Source organism: Lissotriton vulgaris, chromosome 7, assembly GCF_964263255.1.
Source record: "Lissotriton vulgaris chromosome 7, aLisVul1.2, whole genome shotgun sequence".
NCBI lineage: Eukaryota > Metazoa > Chordata > Amphibia > Caudata > Salamandridae > Lissotriton > Lissotriton vulgaris.
Genome location: NC_141695.1, coordinates 796,073,904 through 796,091,264, shown reverse-complemented (window position 1 = coordinate 796,091,264; position 17,361 = coordinate 796,073,904). Strand labels below are relative to the sequence as shown.

General features: G+C 45.9%; 1 protein-coding gene across 3 annotated transcripts in view; it reads right to left on the bottom strand.

The window, feature by feature from the left end:
• Positions 1–17,361, bottom strand: part of TBC1D16 (TBC1 domain family member 16) — a 960,039-nt gene that overhangs the window by 622,199 nt on the left and 320,479 nt on the right. For all 3 annotated transcript variants that reach the window (XM_086931055.1, XM_086931054.1, XM_086931056.1), the window contains exon 3: positions 6,710–6,939. In XM_086931055.1, the coding sequence (XP_086787181.1) occupies positions 6,710–6,881 (172 nt within the window). In that variant the 5' untranslated portion in view covers positions 6,882–6,939. The remainder of the gene's footprint in view (positions 1–6,709; positions 6,940–17,361) is intronic.

Here is a 17,361-nt window from a genome sequence, read left to right as displayed (position 1 = left end):
AGATAAATAACGGTGATGGATCAAGCCCTGATCTTTGGACTGGGTAAGAGTGGTCTGCTCAATTCAGACACTCTGTTCATCACCACCCCCTTTTGTAAATCGATTTTGGCCACTATAGGTGTGGCAGGGTATACTCAGACATGAGTCCCTTTCTCACTGCTCCATCAGGATTCAAGCAAGCCGGGCCGAAGAGGCTGAAATGCCAGAAACCGGTCCCCGGTAGCTTGTCTCCTTTCTGGTAAAGAATTGGCTTGGTAGTTTAGTCTGCCCTGTTCCCATGATGCACTGGGCCAGGGACAGACTGATTTGCATATAGCCAGGTTCTGAGCTGGGATGGGGCAGTGAGATAAATAACGGTGATGGATCAAGCCCTGATCTTTGGACTGGGTAAGAGTGGTCTGCTCAATTCAGACACTCTGTTCATCACCACCCCCTTTTGTAAATCGATTTTGGCCACTATAGGTGTGGCAGGGTATACTCAGACATGAGTCCCTTTCTCACTGCTCCATCAGGATTCAAGCAAGCCGGGCCGAAGAGGCTGAAATGCCAGAAACCGGTCCCCGGTAGCTTGTCTCCTTTCTGGTAAAGAATTGGCTTGGTAGTTTAGTCTGCCCTGTTCCCATGATGCACTGGGCCAGGGACAGACTGATTTGCAGATAGCCAGGTTCTGAGCTGGGATGGGGCAGTGAGATAAATAACGGTGATGGATCAAGCCCTGATCTTTGGACTGGGTAAGAGTGGTCTGCTCAATTCAGACACTCTGTTCATCACCACCCCCTTTTGTAAATCGATTTTGGCCACTATAGGTGTGGCAGGGTATACTCAGACATGAGTCCCTTTCTCACTGCTCCATCAGGATTCAAGCAAGCCGGGCCGAAGAGGCTGAAATGCCAGAAACCGGTCCCCGGTAGCTTGTCTCCTTTCTGGTAAAGAATTGGCTTGGTAGTTTAGTCTGCCCTGTTCCCATGATGCACTGGGCCAGGGACAGACTGATTTGCATATAGCCAGGTTCTGAGCTGGGATGGGGCAGTGAGATAAATAACGGTGATGGATCAAGCCCTGATCTTTGGACTGGGTAAGAGTGGTCTGCTCAATTCAGACACTCTGTTCATCACCACCCCCTTTTGTAAATCGATTTTGGCCACTATAGGTGTGGCAGGGTATACTCAGACATGAGTCCCTTTCTCACTGCTCCATCAGGATTCAAGCAAGCCGGGCCGAAGAGGCTGAAATGCCAGAAACCGGTCCCCGGTAGCTTGTCTCCTTTCTGGTAAAGAATTGGCTTGGTAGTTTAGTCTGCCCTGTTCCCATGATGCACTGGGCCAGGGACAGACTGATTTGCATATAGCCAGGTTCTGAGCTGGGATGGGGCAGTGAGATAAATAACGGTGATGGATCAAGCCCTGATCTTTGGACTGGGTAAGAGTGGTCTGCTCAATTCAGACACTCTGTTCATCACCACCCCCTTTTGTAAATCGATTTTGGCCACTATAGGTGTGGCAGGGTATACTCAGACATGAGTCCCTTTCTCACTGCTCCATCAGGATTCAAGCAAGCCGGGCCGAAGAGGCTGAAATGCCAGAAACCGGTCCCCGGTAGCTTGTCTCCTTTCTGGTAAAGAATTGGCTTGGTAGTTTAGTCTGCCCTGTTCCCATGATGCACTGGGCCAGGGACAGACTGATTTGCATATAGCCAGGTTCTGAGCTGGGATGGGGCAGTGAGATAAATAACGGTGATGGATCAAGCCCTGATCTTTGGACTGGGTAAGAGTGGTCTGCTCAATTCAGACACTCTGTTCATCACCACCCCCTTTTGTAAATCGATTTTGGCCACTATAGGTGTGGCAGGGTATACTCAGACATGAGTCCCTTTCTCACTGCTCCATCAGGATTCAAGCAAGCCGGGCCGAAGAGGCTGAAATGCCAGAAACCGGTCCCCGGTAGCTTGTCTCCTTTCTGGTAAAGAATTGGTTTGGTAGTTTAGTCTGCCCTGTTCCCATGATGCACTGGGCCAGGGACAGACTGATTTGCATATAGCCAGGTTCTGAGCTGGGATGGGGCAGGGAGATAAATAACGGTGATGGATCAAGCCCTGATCTTTGGACTGGGTAAGAGTGGTCTGCTCAATTCAGACACTCTGTTCATCACCACCCCCTTTTGTAAATCGATGTTGTGAAGCAGGGCGGATGTGGTGCAGCAAGGTGGAACGGTAAAACAAAAAAAGTACTGAGACGCGGTCAGCACTGGCCGTGCTATAGCATTTTTTTCTTTACTTTTAGCCATGCTGTGCACAGGCCACAGTGTTGTGTGTCATGGGTAAACAAAACATTGACAAAGCCAATTAACTCTCGCGTTTGTGGCAAGACAGATTGCCTTACACATACTTCTTTTTTCTGCTGGGACAGGAAGGTGGGAAGGGGCATGCAACAGATGGAAGGTGGGAGCAGCCAAACACCAGAAGGGGAGGGTGGGGGATGACAAACCACAATGAAGGAAGCTGGGAGGGGCCAAGAAACAATCTGAGAGGGGAAAGCAACAACGAGCATGTATCAAGGGGTGTGGAAGAGGGCTTGAAACAAGGGGGAGGGTGGGATTGGCAAGCATTAACATGGAGAGGGTCAGGAGGGTAGGATTGCCAAGCAATAACCAGAGAGTGACAGGAGGGTGGGAGGGGGGGGAAAGCAGCAACACAGAGGGGTAGTGGGGTAGAATGACGGGAGGGAAACAGCCTACCTGTAGTCTTGTGGAGTGTTACAAGTTAAAGAAAAAAGCAGCCCGAGCTGCCAGTATGAGCAGCGGAATGACACTCACTGGGGAATGAAGCAGTACTTGGGCCATGCTCCAAGTGAGGGATAAATACATGAAGAGGAAGTGAAGCCATCAAACACTGAACAATCAGAAGCGAAGAAATGAGAATGACAATGAAGCCAACCAATGGGAAGCAATGGGCGGGTTTTAAGCCCCCTGTAAACTAACAAAATGTCTCACAAGCAACAGCTATCTCAGGCAATAGCAAACAAGTGATAAATCCTTCTCCATGCTTCCAATGTGTTGATCCTTCACGATTTAGGCCTCCGACTGGTCTTGTCACTATCATATAAAAGATTTTCACAAGTACCGGAGCCCTGGGACTATCTTTAACCACCTAACTCCTTCACCAGCACAAGTCAATAAAGCTTGTGCTGTCTGTGGCAGGGGGTGAGTGATCGACAGACTGATTTTTCTGGCTTACGTACGGACGCTGAAGTAAGACTTTCACAAGTGCCAGGGAAAGAGCAGGGCTGGTATAGTCGGCAGTAGCAGGGACGCGCTTCCCCTGGATCAGAATGCACCCAACTGTGTTTTGAGACTGCGTGCAATCAGAAGGTTGGGGGACAGAGTGCACACAGGGGGCTGGGTGTGTGAAAGTCTTCTTATTGTTTCACCTTGAGCTGCTCTGCTGAAGAGCATGTGTGCTGAGTGGGCACACTAGAATAGTTGTTGTATCACTAATCCCTGCAGTCGATGGGCGAAGAGTGAAGGAGGGACTATAGTATTTCCTATAGGTAGATGATGTTCTATGCAGGAAAATGTCTGCATAGAAAAGCATTTAAAGCAGGTAGCACTGATAACGTTTAAAGCAACTTGCCACCACAGACTGTCCGGGCGATTTTTCATGTTTGTGAGGACTTGCATGCTATTTGTTTTGAAATTCGTTTATGCTTTGTATTCTGATCTGTGCAGTTTCTGTTTTTTCTTTTCAGCAGGTTTCTGGCATCTGTTTGAAAGCCAGTGTTCTTCTGCAATGTTTGCTGTCGGCTTTTTTGCTGAAGGTATACTTTGCATTTGGATGATATCGTTTGTGTTATTGTTCCCCCATCGTATTTTAGTGGATGTGCCGACAGGTTACGTTTCTTTAAAGTGTGTTTTTAGGTTGTTAAAAGGTTTTAAGAATATGCACCTTGTTAACTTGTGTTAGTACAATGTTCTATGAAAGTAGGAATATTTATAATTTCTATTTTAAGATGTCTCGAACAATTAGCCAAATGTCGTCGGTGTGTGGCTGGAAACGTTTTTTGAGGCATGCATACTATTAAATTTGGGTTATATAATGCATATTTTGAAAATCTTGCAGGGATTTTTCTGATGTTTCACAAGCATGTCTAACTGTCATATAGTGGTGTAATTTACGTCGTTTCTAACTTGGCTATTCCAGTTTAGTGCCATTACTAAGTTCGAAATATATGTGTACTTATTTATAAATATTAAATAAGCCGATATTTTGTATGCTGTACATAAGTGCTGAGTGTAGATCACCTACCTGTGAAGGTGTGGGAATATGTGTAGTGAATACATACAAACAAAAGACATATGAGGTGTGTTAGACCCGTCAGCCTTTTGGGTGGGCCCTCCTATTTGTTTATTTTTGTCCCCTTTTTGCCCCTCAATCCTTTCATTTTTGATGTTCACTGACATTTTTAGGTGTTAACCTGGGGGTTAGGTGCTCCTTGGCCCATGGTTCCCCATAGGCCTAGAAATCCCTCCTTTTCTGAGGGCAAGTTTAATTACACAAAATGGTGGCTTGTAACTGCCATAACTGTTACTTCAGGAAAGGGACCCATAGGATAGCATAGGGTGGCTCTAGAACTTTCCAGCTGGTTCTAGTAGCCTGAGACCTGCCTATATAAAGGCCAGTGTGAGGTCAGCCATTTTGTAATGACCAGTGAGTTGTTGTGAAACCTGGTCAGGAGAGGAGTGAGGCGATCTTGTGGGGAGGAAGGCGCACTGAGCAAGGGGAGATCGACTTCTGAGCCGGCGGCCTCTTCAAGTGACGTGCCCCCTACTCATCGACCAAGCCCTGCTGTGAGGGGACTGATTCCTAACCCTGACGCTATAAAAGTGCTCCTAGATTATCCCCTGGATGCGGTGGAAAGCCGACCTACGTAGCATCACTGAATAGAAATAATAGTGATTGAGGAGCCACTCACTGCGGTAGAGTCCCTGAGAAGCTGTGAAAGAGTTCCCCAGCGGTGGCGTGACCAACAGCTGTGAGGGCGCGTGCCTGCCGTATGTGAATTCCATCGGAGTTGTGAGGAGAAGTCTAGCGAGCGAAGTGCAGCGGAAGCGAGAGATCTCCACAGCTGTCATCGCCGTGTCGGAAGGGGTGGAGAAGAGCGGATGGAGGCCGGCTGTGGGCGGAGTCCTGAATTCTTTCAGAGACGGCGAGGTAAACACCCCGGAAGAGCGGACGGAGGCCAGCTGTGGGCGGAGTCCTGAATTCCCTCAGAGACGGCGTGGGAAGAACCCCGGCAGAGTTGAGTGCTGCCCTGAAGATCAACGAGACCGACGCAGTAAGATCTCGCCTCAGGTAACCAGGCGAGGGCGGACCACCAACAGCGGAGCCTTCCCCGGTACTGAGAACTGTACGGGCCCAGCTGAAGGACGGGTAAACGGGACCACACAGCTACAGTAAGGAGGGTCATCGGTGGGTCAGGAGGAGGAAGCCGAATTCAGTCCTCTGACCCCCCCATCTATTGACTGGCACCACCTTCGGTGCTTGGTTACTGCAGGACTGAAACCTCCCAAGTGTTGCTAAGCGGAGGGTGGTTCTTCTGAGAGAGGGAACCTGTGCAATAGACAGAGTCTGTTCAAGGGAGGGAAGTGGGGCTAACCAAGAGCCACGTAAGGTGGTGAGCAGCGAGGGGAAAAGGAATCCAAGTACCTTCAATTAACCAATGCGGGAAGGGGGTTCAGAGTATCCCTGAGCTTTTAATTACCTAAAAAGAGTGCCACAAAGAAGATTAACCGACTGTGGGACAAGACAGTGTCATATATTGTATAAATCAATGAGAAATCTTTGCCAGTGAGTCATCAAGGGGAATAAGACTGATGTTATTGTAAGCCTCATGCATTAGATTATTACTCTACTTGTCGTTATTCAGGTTTTCCTGTATTGAGCTAAGGTGCTGAAGAGTTAAGTGGGGTGTAATTGACAAAATTTGTAACCTGCTAATAATAGAAACCTTGAACTTCTAAGGGTAAGGAACATTAGTAAATAATTGTGTAGAAAAGTGATATTTACTAGTTGCTGCAATTGAAGCTGTGGAATTCTTCCTGTTGAGAAGAGAAATGTTGTGTGTGCAAAACTGAACTAGTGCTATTTATACGTACATTAGTGTAGAGCTGAATTTTTTATGTATTGAAACTCCTTTTGCTGAAGAACAAAGAGCTTATTTTATAAAACAGCTCGTATTTTCCTAAGTTTGGTGTAGTGTCTTTCTTTTCTGGTGGATGGGCGCTGTGTTACTGTAAGGGTGCAACGCAAGCTTAACACTTTCTGCCTTTGGGATAGACCTCCCCACTCTGTGCCGAGCTAACCTTTGTAGTCTGGTAACCCCAGGTCTAACAAGGTGATTATGACGATCAACATGCCAACCTGGCGACTGCCCACATACAGAAGAAATGTGTTACTTACCTGTAACTGCAGTTATCCAGTATTGGTATCTTTCATAGATTCACATGCCTGAATCATTCCCCGTCGTCGGGATGGGAGTCTCCCATCCCGACGACGGGGAATGATCAGGCATGGGAATCTATGAAAGACACCCATAATACTTGATAAGAATTCTGTTCATTATGCCGCCTATAAGGGCGGTCACTCGTGCCTAGTTACTGAACAGAAGAGCTTAGTCAAAAAAGAGAACAAAAAAGGGATTTGAGGTGATTCTCACCTGGGTGATGGGCCCCAAGCCCCTGGAGAAGCTCTGGCGGGTGCACACACACATTGTTCTTGGAGTATATGATCTCGCCATCTAGGATAGTAGGTGGACTGCCACTGGTGTTCAGGGCCAGGAGGCCGGACGCTTTGGAAGAGGCACGCCGCAGGAGCCGACCCAGAGACATCTCCAGGGGAAACTTTCCATTATCTGAAGACTTCACTGGAGCTGAAGGAGCAGGCGATCTAGCACAGAAAGAGCAGGAGTAGAGGGTTAGATTGCTCAGCAGGAGAACGCACACTTGCAAAAGACTTTGAAAAAAAATGTGCAATGCAAACTCGGATTGAAGAAATATTTAATTGCAGCAATATCTGTTGTAAGTACATATTGAAGGGTGAAACAGCCCCAGAAGCCATTAAATAAAGTTCATTATCCTAATTAATGTAATCTTATGGTCACTGTTTAACTAGATTAATATAAACCAGATTTAAAGAAGCTTATTGTGGGTCTCAGTTCATTAGGCGCATCTGTCTCATTGCTCAAGTGAATAATGTTGTGCATGAACTCTTCTTTGCTGCTATCACATAACACAACACGAGGCTTCCATTTGCTGGAGTGCTGACTCCACTGCCGACCCAAGAGGTTTAGATACTTCTTATGAGGAAACATCCTAAAATGTAACTGTACTCTTACAAGAACCTCCTCTAGGCCGCTTCTTTTTCAGGCATCAAAGCGTATACATTGATGGTCTCCCGAATGAGTTAATATTGGCCTGAAGTACACATTTACCATTTACTACTAAAACAGATCCAGCTATTAAAGAGATCTCTTTGAGTAAAGCATTAAAGTAGAAATAAATTACAGGTGTATTACCATCCTAGTACAAATATTAGTAGTCCTATGAAGAAAACCGGGAATTGTCCTATGGAGAAAACCGGGAATTGTCAATTAAACGCACAGATCTGGCAATGCACACGTTCCCATGTCATGTACCTCAGCTGCCTGATGCTATGGTCCACCTGAAAAACAATGTGCAGTTGTGGTTACTGTGTAAACTTCATACCGTCTCAACATTAACCACATGATTACACAATGAGAAACCACCTAGCCTGCCCAGCAGGAAGTATCCATTATCAATGCCCCCAATCCAGACCTGATGAATCCTCCCGTAGCCTAGCCCGTTGTGTTGACTCAGCCCACACCTTCCTAACCTGATACATTCCCTGCTATTGCAGAGTTAAGGTCACAGCCAGGGCACTAGTAGTTCCCCAACTAGTGTAGTGCTGAAGGACAGAGCCATGTGGCTGAGCTGGAGCAGCCTTGCTAATGTACTTCTAAGGCCCACACCTCCAGGTTCACTGAAGCTCTTCAATTTTGACCTGCAGCTATTTTAGTATTGTAACCCAGGACTTCTATACATTAAAGACAGGCAGGCACCAACTGTTGAGGAGCACCAGTTGGTTTGCTGCACGAAAATAGCAACCCTGAAAGCACCAGAGACAACAATGCCCTGGTCGACCCGACCTGCAAGACATGCCAGGTCTATATTAGCATACATGCTGAGCCAGAGCAATCGGCTTCTTCTACAATGTACAATGTAAAATATATGAGGTTGTCTCAGGCCCATACACACAAATTAGAATGACTGACGATGCAAGGCCTGGAGTACCGTGCAGCTTCCAGTAAGGAGCATGGTGACTGGTCAATAGCTTGTAAATGTGTGCGCAGGGCTGGGAAGAAGTTGCTAAATGTTCCTGCGTAAAGGTGCCCCGTAGGCGAGTGAAAGTGGCCCCACTGAGCAGCAGCAAGCCCCATGGCCAGATTGTTGGTAGGTGCTTAAAATAAAATATGCTACCAATTCAATGGTTACCATATAATACAATGAGTAATTCCATAACAAAGAACATGAACCATGCTTTATGTTTCAATGACAATCTTCGTACTATGACCCTTGTAGTAAGGCTGGCAGAACGCATGTGGCGTATTCGCTAGGATTCCAAGCTTAAAACAATTTATAAGGTAAAACTAGTAGAAAGTCATTACTAAAGTTGGAAAACAACTACTGAGTAACTACTCAAATCGCATTATAATGCAATTAATAAACAGAAAGATTTTCAAAATTATAAATGAACTGTCCAACAATCATACTCTCAAATCAGCTAATGTTTGCCAATCTTTCTGTGCCTAAACTAGTTTAAGCTGGCTGTCTTTTTAATCAAAAGATTAAGCGGATTTGCTCTGCTCTTCCATCTCTCAAATAGTCAGCATCTAACATTGTATCTACCAAAAAAGGAAGCCATAGAGTTCAGAATTAAATAATAATTCATTCATCTCCTTGATCCGATAACTTTACATGTTCAATCATCGACGAGTTTCCTCAATACATCAAAACTTGTAAGTCAGGCTCCCTCTCAAATGCAGTACCAATTAACATTCTCCAAAAGGGTGTTTCAGAAATCACCAATCTACAAGAATATTAATTTGGCACTGCAGTCTGGAATTGTACCTAAAGAGTCAAGAAAGCAAGCAATTTTTTAACTGTAATTTTAATAACCTAATTTGGATCTGCAAGATGCAATAAACTATCATCCTATCAGATTAATACTTGCTGTTGCAAAACTCTTCAAAAAAATATTGGCTAATCAGCTCTGGAACTATTTTGATATCAGCTAACTTCGGTGAGACTCACAAGTGTGTTTGTTTCTGTTCTCCCCGGAGTACAGAATCAGCATTAATAACTGTTCTGGATGATCTGTTTATTTGTTGGCTGCCATCAAAAATTATATCAGTCCCCTAATGTTGTTGGAACTATCTGCTGTCTTTAGATTGCTTGTCTGAACATAGGATAATGGCCACTGCCTTAAAATAGCTTAAATCTTTTGTAGATAATCGCTTGTAAAAGGTGCTGTTAAACAATGTTGTCTTCTTACTCTTGCCACTAAAACGGAAGTACCCAAGAGTGGACACTCATCCTATTTATTCAGTACTTATGTTTGATCTCTCCAGAAATTTTGGGTGCTCGACATATTCTTACACTGATGACGCCCAACTTATTTTAGTCTAATTGGATCAAAGCTTCAACATTGCTGGACTTTTTGGACAAGGTTAAACACTGGATGATTTACAATGGCTCAAAATATACATGGACCAAACGGAGATTTCTGTCATAGGAAAGGACCATACATCATGCTGTCCCGTGGTTAACTGTATTAGGCTCCCATCTGTAGCGAAAACCCTGAGCAAACAATATTGCTGTTAAGATCGATTCTAAACTGAACTAAAAAATGAACACCCACATCTCTTTGGTTGTACAAACATGCTCCATTCTTTTACACAAGCTCAGACCAGTTCTCCCTCCATTATCACTTGAAGTCAGAAAAACTATAGTGACTGATCACCAACTTGATTGTTGTAACTCGCTCTATAGTGCCATCCCTAAACGACAACCAACCAGACTTTAGACTATTTGAAATTCGACTGTGAGAGGCACTGATCACACACTAACGATACACCTCAGCCAACCCTATTGTTTATAAACTTCTTTGGCTTCACACTCATGTCTTTTTAACCCCTCCCACCCATCTACAGAAGATCACTGAATGATGCATAATAGCTCCATAAGCCAAAACTTGGAAACAGGTCTGTGACGTTCCAATACGCCTTTTCCAAATGGCAGACCAATCACCAGTCTACTGGCTGGACGACTTACGCAGCTCCACTATAACATGGGGAATTATTGAGATCTACCTTGTATACATGTGCTGGTGCCCTGACCTTTTTTCTGCGTAGACTGATGTTACTACTGCAGTGTCAGCTCATAACTGTACTGACTTGTATATGTTAACAAAAATCCAATAAAGCAAACACAAATCCTGTCTTGTTCATAAATGCCCATTTGATTCTGCACCCGGTTTATTATATAAAACAAGGGTGGGACCGTCTGTGGCCGTCAGGGGCCTAAGGAGGCTGGGCTGGGCCCACTCTCTTTCGCCTATATTTCCTTGATCCCAGTTGGATTGTGATATAGGTTCTGGACATGCCCCTAGGCGGAACTCCAGTGAAGGCGGGGGGAGGTAACACCGGGACTCTGGACAATTACTTCAAATCGGCAAAGGGTGACGGGGGAAAGGAAAGCTCTTTGGAGAAGCGTAGGGCAGAGCGCCGCCGCTCTATTGAACATATGAAAAATAGGCCCCTTAGTGACATAATTCCCTATCCTATCTCCCAAGAGGAAGGTCCCCTTAATGGTAGCCAGGATCCATTATCCCAAGAAGGCGTCCCCTATTATTACGGGATAGCATTCCCAACCCTGGCTCATTCCCTGAACAGACCACGGACGTCATCCCACTCCCAATTTCCAGCAGTATGGCTGTCGATTTAGTCACCCAAACGCCCCCCGTAGTTAAAACCAGGAAAAATAAGCCAAAGCAAATTGTTGTGGCAGAGGTGCATGGCCCACCACCGAACAAGCGCAGAAGGAAGTTGAGGGGTGGGCAGGGGAAGACCAAGATCCCCCATTCCGACTTTGGAAAAATACATAAGTCCGTACCTACGTCTGACAGGCCTATAGTGAATGTGCACAATGCTACTCCCCCTAAGGGTACTAATACCATTACCGCTGCTTCCACCAGCGACCACGGGGACAACCCACTTAATATACTACCCCCTGTCACTTCTTTGGGGAACATAGAATTTCTACTTAGATCACTCCTGCTGCCCATTAGCGAGAGTTTGAAGAAAGTAGAGATCAGGCTCACCATCTTAGAGGCAACCCTAACCAGCCTGAAAACCTCGGCCAGCAAACAGAGTAGAACCACCGAGTCCAACCCACCAATAGGAACCTTCCTCAATATTCAAAACCCTCCTACCAACGCGGGACCCCCTTTGGGTGCTGTTGCCGTCCCCCTTTTGCAGCCACTCATGGCCAATCCAGTTCCAATCCCATTTAACAATTCTAACACCTTACCTCCACAGACAGTAGGCCCAGCTTCCCACAGTTCAGCCCCTGGCACAAATCCTGGGGTCCCACCGAATGCTAGTATTGCTCCCCTACTCCCTGGCAAGCCCGCTCCCAGACCACGGAGACCCGACTTGCCGCCGGAGGCTAATAGCCTTATGGTGGTTTTGGCGGGTGCTCCCCCTCTCGAAATGGGCGAAAGTGAGAACTTCCAATCACTCAAGAGGAAAATCAACAAATGGCTGAATTGGAACAGACCTCTCCCAGCCCATCTCAACAACGAGATCATCATGGTGAGAAGGGTACCATGGTTGGGGAAGACGAGAAAAACAATAACAGGGGACTGCATCATGGTGACTTTCCGAGACCCTGGGACAGTATTACATATTTGTGCTGGGTCAAATAGATCACTGGATTCTACCATACAGACTCTGCCAGTCTCTTTCTTCTTCCCCCCTATTCGCATGCACCATGATTTGCCACAAGGTAATTGGTCAAGGGTCGAACGGAGACCCAGATATAGGGGATATGCTGCACGTCCAGTCTACCGACCTCCGGAGACACCCTTTTTGGACTACAATCGTTTTAATTGTCTGAGCGGTCTGGACGGGGTTGATTAACTGTCCTCAAACCCTGACTTCAATCCTGTGACCTCGGATAACGGTCTTAGTGAACCTTCTGATCCAACTGGACTTACCGTTGACAACGGTCCTGATGTAGTAATTGGTGTAGCATCTGGCATTGGCTCCCCCCTCATTTCTACCTCTGCAATCCCCCCCGCTGTTGCTCCGGCGCACCTGAGACTAATCTGGTGGAATGTAGCCGGCCTAGCTAATAAGCTGGACACTCAAGATTGGGTAACTTATATTGAGTCTGGGGATGTTTGCATGTTCCAGGAGACTTGGGCAAGGGAAGAACATAGGCACCAGGGCTACCTGTCATTTTCCATCCCGGCTAGGTGGGAGGGCAAGGGGCGCCCTTCAGGTGGACTCACAACCTGGGTGGCATCCCACCTAGGTTGTCAGGCTTCACGCTTACTGGTGCCATCAGATGACATCTTAGTGGTTCTATTGGCCTGGCCGAACCTAGCGAAACTTGCCTTGATAAACATCTACTCCAGGCCAGTGGGAGTTTCGAGAGAATCTTCCACCATAGATGAGCTTTCAGTTTGTTTATCTGAAATGCCAAGCGATATACCCTATGTAGTGGGAGGGGATCTAAATTCTCATTTCGAGCCGCTGGCTGGTCTCTTAGAGGGATTCCCCATGGAAGAAGAGTCCAGGTGGTCAGTACCTTCTGTAGTAGCACCTCCCCCGAAGGCATGGACACCTGTAGCACTGCAGATCACTGCCCTCACCCTAAAGCATGGAATCAGAGCCTGCAATGGGCGTATCAAGTCGGATGTACCACGCAAAACTACCTATAATAGAGTGGGAAGAGAGTCCCGCTTGGACTACGCCCTTGTACAGATAGTGAACTGGTCATCTATCCTGGACTTTAGGGTCACTGAGAGACTAGATAGTGATCACAACGCCCTTGAACTTGATCTCATCCATCCCGGTCTACAAGCCTCTATAACAACTAAGGAGGAGAACAAACCTGAACTTCTACTGGGTAACAACAGGAGAAGAATCAGGTGGGAAAAACTAGCCACGAGCCAAGTGAAACTCCCGAGGCTCTACGCAGGACTAATTCCTATTTTGGAAAAAGTGGGAGATCTAGCTAATGGCGTGGGCAATAAAGATTCCCATGATAAACTATATCAGGCTCACGAAGACCTCATAAAGGGAGCGGCCTCTGAACTCTTTAGTAAGGTACAGAATTCGAGGAGGGGGCAGCAACACAAATCCTCATGGTGCAATACAGCCTGCAGGCAGGCAAAGGGAGAACTTCTCAGAAGCATCAAGGAGGGACTAGGTGGAGAGAAGCTACGAGAAAGTAGACGGGCATACAAAAAACTAGTCGCCCATGCTAAAATTGAATGGGAGGAGAACCAATGGGAGGAGCTCACTAGTTCCCTCGCAACAAGAGACCACCGAAAGTTTTGGAGAGTAGTAAATGGGGGGCCGGGGAGCCTCCACTCGGCAATAGAGCCAAATATTGCAGCAGGGGGGTGGCAGGCACACTTCCAGTCTCTCTATAGTTCTGAGCTAGGAGAAACCATGAATGACATCGGTAATGGATTGGCTGAGTATGACGGGGATTTGATAACAGTGGGGGAGGTTAAGGCAGCAATAGCAGGACTGACATCGGGAAAGGCGCCAGGACTGGATGGCCTCCCCGGGGGCCTGTTTAAGCAGGAGCCCGATGTTTGGGCCCCCTACCTTGCTGCTGTGTTCAATGGAGTTCTGCACGGCATGGAAATCCCGAGTACTTGGCTGGGGGCAGAGGTGGTTCCTATATTTAAAAAGGGCTCGCCCCTGCTCCCAGCCAATTACAGACCAATCAGTTTAATTGATGTGTCACAGAAGCTGTTTGGCAGGATACTGTTGAACCGGCTTCAGGACTGGGCGGAAGAGACGGGCGCCCTTATTCCGTACCAGGCGGGCTTTAGGAAGGGAGTCTCTACAGTGGACCAGGTTTTTCGTCTGAACATTATCTACTGGAGGGCAGCGATATTCGAAGGTGGCAGCTTATACACAATATTTGTGGATCTGAGGGCCGCCTTCGACCTGGTGCCCAGAGGGAAACTTTGGAGTGTTCTGGCCGAGATGGGGGTCCCCCCGGATATCCTGATAATTTTACAGAGACTGCATCATAATAACTATGCCCGGGTCAGGTGCGGGAAACTTGGGGAACTGACGGACAGATTCCCCGTTGACAGGGGGGTTAGACAGGGTTGTGTATTGGCACCGACCCTGTTATGCCTCTTTGTCAACGGGGTAATCGCCCATCTCAACGGCACTGAATACACTGACGCCCCAAGGTTGAACGGCAGCAGGGTGCCTGCAATCATGTTTGCAGATGATACCCTGCTGCTGTCCAAAACCCCCATGGGGATACAGAGGATCCTTGATTCTTGTGTGGCCTTCTGCACAGATAGGGGGTTAGAAATCAATGCTGCAAAAACTAAGTTTATGGTCCTGAACCCAACCCAAAGATCACGCCCGAATCCCCTACTGGGATCATCACGTTTAGAGAGAGTCTCCACCTTTGAATACCTTGGTGTAACGTTGAATGAAACCATGTCCTGTGGAAAACACCAGACTAGGGCTAATCTTAAATTAGTGCAGACCACTGGGGCATTGCTCGGATGATGAAAAGTTCCACATATCGTCCGCTGGGGCCGCTCATTCAGATCTACAAGGCACAGGCCAGGGGTGCCATTATGTATGGGCGGAACTGTGGGGTCATACATCTTCCCGCAGTTTGTCTATAACTGAGAATAATTTTATTAGACAGATAGTTGCACTCCCGTCTAGCACTCCGCTCCTCCCCTTGAGGATGGATCTGGGACTGAGACCAATAGCAGATGAATTAGGTCTCAGACCCAGTCTTCTGGCGAAGGTTATGGAGTAGTGAAGAACTTTCTACTTACAGGGCGGAACTGAGGGAGTTTCTAACCCACCCCAAAGCTTTACAGATCCCCTGGATAAAATATATACAAAAGTCCTGTGTGAGACTGGGGCTCCCCGACCTGTGGTCCGATCCAGCTAATGCCTCACTAAAGATCCCACGAAGAGCTTTGGCCAACGCTTACCATGAGCAGAAACTAGCTATAGCCTTGGACTGCCAGGGTGAGGGGTCATTAACATCTGTATTCACACAAAGCAAGGATTCATACAGGCTGGAGAGGGTCCTGGACGCTATGTCCCCCGTGCTGGCCAGGAAGCTATTTCTCCAATGGAGATATGGCACACTGCCTCTGCGATCCTATACTAGCTCCTGGTTAACACCGCCCTCTACCAAGCAATGCCCGGCATGCACTTGCGCTGAGGAAAGCGATTTACATGTGGTCTTGTTTTGCCCAACTTACAAGGCCGCCAGGAAATATTGGCTCCTACCACTCATTAGAAACTTTGGTTGTAGGGAGTATCTCCCGATGTATAGAATTTTAAAAACTGATGTTTCGGGTCCAACTGTGTTTGCACAAGCTAAATTTCTTACAAATGTCTGGCATACTCGCACCCGTATTCTAAAGTCGCAGGTTCCCATCTAATTTTAAGTTTAACAATTTTAAATGTATGGTCTTTTATCTGTTTTCACTCTAGTAGTACTTATTTCTTAGGGTGGAACGATTTTACATTGTACAATATGTATTTGCTGTTTATCTTCGATGGTTTTATAATGTTTCAAATGTGTTCTTATTGTATATCTTTGATGGTCAAATCGGCCGAAATAAAGATTGAAATAATAATAATTAAATATAAAACAATTTAGAAAAACAAAAAGATTCAATGCATGCAATCCCACTCAGCACCTCCGTACCTCTCAAGCAAATTGTTGGAAGTCGTCAGCTGACAGTAAATCCTTTAATTTTCAGGCATAAAAAAACCTGGAATATGCTCGCTTTTGAACTTACATCCATCTCCCCCTGCCTTTGTTTTAGGAAAAAACTTAAAACTTATCTTTTGTCCTTTCAATTGTAGCAATGCTATCCATGCCACACTGTAAAATGGCAAAATCAATCACTTTATGCCTGAAATGGTATTCATTTGACATATACTGGGTGCTCCCTTTTGTCTGGACAAAGCGATACCTCTCTGAAGCACTCTAATGAGAGCGAAGCATGCGTCAGGGTTGCCTTTGTTAATTTCAGGTTGGCTTGGTTGGTGTTTTACCATTTCAAAGTTGTAATACTGTGCCTGGAATGGTAAAAGGCTTTTGTCATTTTACAGCTTGGCATGGATAGCACTGCGCTAGTCCTATGCTTAAACACTTTGCTGTAGAAATGGCGAAAGACTTGGTCCCTTTCTATCCCGGCGTGGATGGCAGTGTGCTAATCCTATGCTTAAAGACTTTGATAGAAAGTCACAAATTTGAGGTGAACAGATTTAGAGTATCGCTGGTGTGGAGGGTGCTCTATAGAGGAGCCACCTTCCACCTAAACTTGAGAACTACCCAGATTTCTCTGCTTCTTTTTTGCATAATTTATGCGTCACTCTATGCCTGAAAGGGTTTTGTGTGTGTGTGTATATATATATATATATATATATATATATATATATATATATATATATATATATATATATATATATATATATATATATGAAATAAGATTCCAACTCCAGTTGCGTTCACATGGAAATCATCCAGGCACTCACGAATATCGTTTTCTTAGGCTTCTTTATTACAGCAATGTCATCAACGCGTTTCGGGAGTCAAGCTCCCTTGATCACGATGTTTTTGCGTTATCATGGAACCCTCCTTTAATGCATGTGAGAAAGTAGTAAAAACTGTTAAAGGACTCACAGTAAAGAATTCAGTTGTTTGTAAATACGGCGGCCATTTTAACATTGTTAAATACATCGGAAATGGGTATTTTACAGGTAAAGACATTTGTTATTCTGCTTAAAAGCAGATATACAAGTAAACAAATGTTAAAATCCGTGAATAAGAGTAAACATAACTCAGTAATGTCACTCGTAAAAAACAATTCTATATATATATATATATTCACTGAAAAAACCATAGGTTTCACACCAGTTATAGTTATCTGGAAATTTTACTGACATAAAACCATTGAAATTCCCACGTTATAGGTAGTTGG